Source organism: Rhinopithecus bieti, unplaced genomic scaffold (assembly GCF_001698545.2).
Source record: "Rhinopithecus bieti isolate Rb0 unplaced genomic scaffold, ASM169854v2 scaffold_1070, whole genome shotgun sequence".
In the NCBI taxonomy this organism is placed as follows: domain Eukaryota; kingdom Metazoa; phylum Chordata; class Mammalia; order Primates; family Cercopithecidae; genus Rhinopithecus; species Rhinopithecus bieti.
The window spans coordinates 1,957,090-1,963,281 of record NW_016803844.1 but is presented as its reverse complement, the minus strand read 5'-3'; the positions used below and the strand labels follow the sequence as shown (position 1 = coordinate 1,963,281).

The 6,192-nt window shown below is 42.7% G+C and overlaps 1 protein-coding gene across 1 annotated transcript in view; it reads left to right on the top strand.

Moving 5' to 3' along the window:
* The first annotated feature begins 5,759 nt into the window (after positions 1-5,759).
* The window catches only part of PDZRN4 (PDZ domain containing ring finger 4), a 418,740-nt gene continuing 418,307 nt past the window's right edge, over positions 5,760-6,192 (top strand). The window contains exon 1 of the mRNA XM_017855578.1: positions 5,760-6,190. Coding sequence (XP_017711067.1) covers positions 5,760-6,190 — 431 coding nt within the window. The remainder of the gene's footprint in view (positions 6,191-6,192) is intronic.

Sequence of the window (6,192 nt, the reverse complement as noted above, 5' to 3'; positions counted from 1 at the left end):
TTGAAGACGGGCTACAAAATCTGGATACGGCTCAGTGGCTCCTTGTAGGATCTTTACAAAAGATAAAGAAGTTTTACTCGCTATTCCAACCTTAGTCCATGCTTTTATAAACAAGGTTTTAATCTGAGTGAGAGCAATATCTTCTAGGCCTGCCTGAGCATTAAGAGTGGCGTATTGTCCTGAACCCGTAAGCTGCTCTTCAGTAGGTCCTGGGGGATTTCGGGTAGCATTTTTTCTAGCTTGTACTCTTGCTTCCTCCCACCACCAACTTTTTAATTGAAGCCATTGCAAATGATCAAGGACAGCCTGTCCCAACGTTTCCCAGTCAATAGGAATCATCATATGTTCTGAAGAGAAGGAATCGAGAAGGCCAAGAACAAACGGTGACTGAGGTCCATAATTAGAAATTGCAGCTTTCATTTCTTTCAAAGATTTAAATTGTAGGGCTGTAAAAGTCACATTCTGGCCACCGTTTGGGAACTGAGCATTGGGGCCGAAAGCAGCCTGTGTTATTGGCAATACATTTAATTCCTCGAAATCATCCATTTCCTTCGATTCCTTCTTTTCTCCTACAGGAGGAAAAGGCACAGAGAAAACCTGACCTGACATAGGCAAAGAGGTTGGAGGTGGAGGCAAAGGGAAATCTTTTTCAAGGTGACAGGGAAGGCTCGTGGCGGAGAGATAGGAGAAACAGGAGCAGCGGCACCTTGCAATTTTAACAACTGTTGCAACATCTCTAAAATACGCTGCAAATCAGAATTTCCTTCAGATGAAGGAGGCATTAGCTCTTCTTCCAATTCCTTGTCCTCAGCAACCAGGGCCTAAATATGTTTCTCTCTAGGATCATTCCTCTCTAAAGCTTCAGATGCCTCACCTCCTGTGGCAGTATCGCCACGCTCTGAGTCAGTTTCAAGTAACTCTAATGCCTGAGTAATGGAACTACACAAAATCCACAAAGTCAGAGGCATCGTTTGCCCTCACTGATGAGCTCGACGCACGACTTTAACCACTTGTAACCATTCCTTTCGATTAATTGCACTTTGGTTTGATATTGAAACCAATAACAATGTTGTTCAACATGGGCAAACAATCGCTTCAAAGTCTTATGTTCCTTAACTAACTTCTACTCCTATAGACATCAACAGTCCCTGGAGTAATCGCAAATGTTCAGAGGCCAGAGAGGTAGAATTCCTCATAACTTTCCCGTGGATCCCCCTTCATTTATTTACCTGCCCGGGGTGTTACCCCTCCGGTTCCTTGCTCTCGTGGAGCCACGGACCCTGCTCGCTGCTCCAGATGTTGGGGTCCGCGTGTTTCCTAAACAAAGGAATGAACACACAAGACAACACAAGTCAAACAAATTTCTTTGTTTAGGAAACACGCGGACCCCAACATATCAGGAAAGCAAGATAAGAGCAAATAACTCCTAATGGATTAAGTGTCAACAGACAAGAATTATAAGAATTGATACTGCTCTGTGTTCTCTGGATTTAACTGATTCGGTATTATTCAGAGTAAAACATATCCAAAATGTATCACTTCTCTAACATAATGTTTTATCAGCCTACTTTTGTAAAAAAACAAAAAATCTGCCTCATTTTTAATGAACTTTCAACTAACTCAACTTCAAAGTATCTTTTATTGTTCTTATCAAGTTTGGAATTGTTCTGTACTGTCAAAGAGACCTTGTTATTATCTCATGCATTACAAACATAGTCATTATGCTACTAGGCGCAAATCCGATCCTAGATTATGATGGAAAAATTATCAAGATAAGAACAAAGTCTGTTAACTTCAACACAGATGAATGTATTCCACAGGAACTATTTTGACCTGCAGTGGCTAAGTACTTTTGCCTCAGCTACCAGAGTAATTTTACATAGTTACAGGTTACATTTAGAGCACTTGGGATAATTATAGAAATAGTACTAATTTGTGATAAATGACCAGGGAATTGAGAAAAGAGAAACATAGATAATGAAATTTTCTTTATGAGAAAGTTTATATAACAGAGAATTGAAAACTGTTGTTATATTTAAAGTACTAACTTATGCTATATGAACATATATAAAATAAATGATTTAAGGTCCTATTCTTTGAAAATTCCCCAACCTTTCCAACTTCATGGCCCTTAATTGAATCCATAAAAGATGAAAAGAGTCAAAATGAGTTGGTTTTGACAAAGCATTATCTGTGCATGAGGTGAAAAAACTCTTTCCCTTTCACATTTTACCTCTCCATTCATCATTTTTGAGTCTTAGAATACAGCATTTTATTTTAAGAATTTTAGCATTTGACTCAACAGCCAATACCTCCTAGATTCATTCTTGGAAGTAGGTATGACTCAGAGCTGGGATGGAACCCTGACTCTTCTCACTGGAAACACCCAAGGCACATCCCAGTTTCATTACTGCACTCGGAATTGGCCCAAATAATTTAGCAAGTCAATGTTTTAATCTCTTTTCGTGAATATACGACCGCTGATAGCCGATTGAAGCAAAAACTAGTTACTAAGCTGAAAATACTCAACCAATTGCTTAAAGCTTTTATTTTATTTTATTTATTTTTTCCTTGAGGTAGAGTTTCACTCTTGTTGCCCAGGCTGGAGTGCAATGATGCGATCTCAGCTCACTACAACTTCCACCTCCTAGGTTCAAGTGATTCTCCTGCCTCAGCCTCCCGAGTAGCTGGGATTACAGGCACCTGCCACCATGCCAGGCTAATTTTTTTAAAATATATTTTTAGTAGAGATGGGGTTTCATCATGCTGGCTAGGCTGGTTTCGAACTCCCAGCCTCAAGTGATCCACCTACCTTGGCCTCTCAAACTGCTGCTTAAAGATAATTTGAATCAAGCCTTGGTTCTTGGCTTGGAAATAAGCTAAGTGAATTTGTAGTCTTTCCTTTGTTTCTTGGTTGGCAAAGCACATTCTCAGGTCCAGGCTGAATGAAAGGTTATGAGAAATGTAACAGGTTTGGTTTTGGCTACAATGTGTAACACAGCTAGAAGTTGGCCTTGCCCAACAAGAAGACAGTGGCTTTCCTTTCAGCTCTTCCCCCAGTGTTAGTATTCAGCCTGCAATTTTCACTATCTAGGGATGTTTAAAAGATAGAGTATTATGATCAGCGAACACATAAGGGTATGCCCAAGCTAAAGATGCAAGGTGTTAATTTGTCTAATTTGCCAAAAGGTATTTATTTAAATATTGTTGGGTCTGTTTTGCTGAAATATTTGTGCATATTTTAAACTCATTTCAAGTGCTTTCTTTGTTTACTCAAGCTAATTACTTCCATTTAATTAGGCTCCATGTTCCTAGCTCACTCAAGCTTTTCAGCGATATTACAATTTTGCTAATATGTAGAAGAATATTTTACAGTCTGGGAAGTGAAAGGAGACTATCTGACTCAACTGATGTCACAGACTTATGCCACAATGTTTCCAGATGGCAAAAGTTTATGAGGTTCACTTGGGTGTGTCCATTCCCTTAGAGTTCAATTCTTGTCACGTTCTTTCCTTGTACTTAGCTCTTTTGGAAGTGCTCAGGCTTTTGTTTGATTATGTAAAAGATTTGCCTGTTCTGTTTGGCCTACTTCATTACTTAGTTTCACTTTACATGTCCTCATTTTTGAACTTGTTATTCTCTGTGGACAACTTTTGACATCTGCTTTTTGACAACTGCTTTTCTTTTATAATAAAAATGTTATATTACTCAGACTATAATTTGCTCACACTCCTTACTTTTCCTGTAGGAATTGCATGGGTATACCAAGGACATCATATGAACTTTTTTTTTTCAAGTAACTGAAGTCTCATGGTCCTAACAGTCTCATGTCTCAATGGAATATTTTTGGATTCCATCTCTTCTCTCTCTTTTTAAAAATGCTGTCAGTGTCATTGTGTTTACTGTAAAACCAATAAATGTCAAGCTATAGCTATAACTGTATATGCACGGTTATAACTATAACTGTTTATAGCTGTAAGTCACAACTTTTTCTGTAGCAAAAAAAGGAATGGATTTCTCCTGCCCAGAAGTATTTGAATAAATTCTAGAACATGCATCTCTAGTTTATGCAATTCACAAAAATATTTTCATGCTGTTAATGTTAAATGATTTCTTATTTAATCAGAAATTTATTGTTTGCCTATTTATTTGTAGCAAGACAGGTCAAAAGACGGGGGAAATTCAGAACATAGTGGCAAATGTTACTTTATCACATATGAATCTATATGTATTAAATGAGAAATACAGCATCTTATTTTGAAAAAGAGTTTAAAAGCATATTAAACATCTAGCACACCAATCCTCACTGGTTATTGAACAGCTAAGAAAATCTCATCTTTCATAAGGAAAGAAGGCTCAGAAGGTTATTAACCTCTATTATTAGTCTTCGCTAATTCTTCGGTTAGCTCCAAGGACTTAAAAGACAAAGTCTGGAGCTGTTCTCATCAATTCCAACTGATGCCATTTGGTGTCACAGAGAAGTACAAGCTTTCCAGGAACAAGGCTCAACTGGCAGCAAGGAATCATCAATGATGAATTTATAAAACCCACCCAAGCATCTGGTAGCAGCTTCAGGATAATGGCAGTAAGTAATATGCAGCCAGGTGAAAGGATCTCTTTGCATTCCTAAGATTCAGAAGATGGTAAAGGAAGTGGAGTAAGAAGGGTTTGGAATGACGCCCTACTGCGTATTTTCAGGACGGCTTGTCATGCTACACAATTTGAAGAGTCAAACTGGGAGGGGAGGCAATTTGGATCCAAAGGGTTCATTCAGGGTAAGTAGAAGGAAGCAGCCACTAAGATTTTATTTATATGTTATTTCACTGCTTTCTTTCATCATCCTTCCCTTTAATTTTCCCTTCCAGGTTCCCAAATGATCATATTCCCATCCCCAGTAGTAAAACGCCTGTGGAAGTAGAAGATGGATGCTGTGGCAAGTGAACCTGGAGTCAGACTCAGAATCCCAGCTTCCTCACTCGGGAGCAGGCCTTGCATGGCTGTTCAGGGGCTCCTTAAGAAGGCAGTGTCCTGAGGCGGGCGCTTGGCTTTTACCCCATCTTTGCTGCTAGGTCTAGGATCGCGCCTTTCTAACTCACCTGATTTCTGGATCATGGTTTGAGAAGCCTGGCTCTGTGGATTTCCTAGTGTTATTTTCCTAATAGTGATTTTCTAAAGTAACAGTTTCCTAACTTCTGATTTTGTAGTTTTGATGTGAAAGAAACAAAAGTGCTTCTATTTCAAACATATTGGAGATAGATTTGACGCCGGGCGGGCCATGAGCATTCAGCGGAAAACCAGACGGACAAAAAGATTCTGCTCTCCCGAAGCTTACATTGTGGTGGATTTAAAAGTTGTTTCTCAACATTAGCGCTGTACCCATCATCAGCCCTACCCAGGGAGAGGAGCCTCGATGCTTGAAGTCCACTGTTCAGGCAAAGGAGAGCACAGTGTTCCCAAGGACCATTGTAAGCTGGCGGCCAAAATTTGAAAGAACATAAATCGCAGGGCAGCGAAGGAGGCGGGGGTCCCTGGAGGTTACTTCTATTAGCGTCAATACGGGCGAAGTCAGGGGACCTAGCAGGAGCCTGAAAACTTCAAGCCAAACAAACTCAGAGATCACAGCTCCCACCCGCCACCTCTCTCCGACTAGCCACTGCCGACGCCGCGAGGCGGCTGCCCCGGGGGTGGCCCGGGGAAGGCAGGGGGGCTCGGAGAAGACGGACTCTGCTTTCACTCCCCCTTTCTTCCCCATCCCTAACATGGGCTTTGCCCTGGAGCGCTTCGCGGAAGCAGTGGACCCGGCTCTGGAGTGTAAGCTGTGCGGTCAGGTGCTTGAAGAGCCCCTGTGCACGCCGTGCGGGCATGTCTTTTGTGCCAGCTGCCTGCTGCCCTGGGCGGTGGGGCGGCGCCGGTGCCCGCTGCAGTGCCAGCCCTTGGCGCCCGGCGAGCTGTACCGGGTGCTGCCGCTACGCAGCCTCATCCAGAAGCTGCGCGTCCTGTGCGACTACCGCGCCCGCGGCTGTGGCCACTCGGTCAGGCTGCAGGAGCTGGAGGCGCACGTCCAGCACTGCGACTTCGGCCCTGCCCGCCGCCTTCACAGCCGCCCGGGCTGCGCTTCGGGGCTGGGCGGCGGGGAAGTGCCCGCGCGGGGGGGCTGCAGTCCGGCACCCGGGGCTGGCCGGGGCGGGGGCG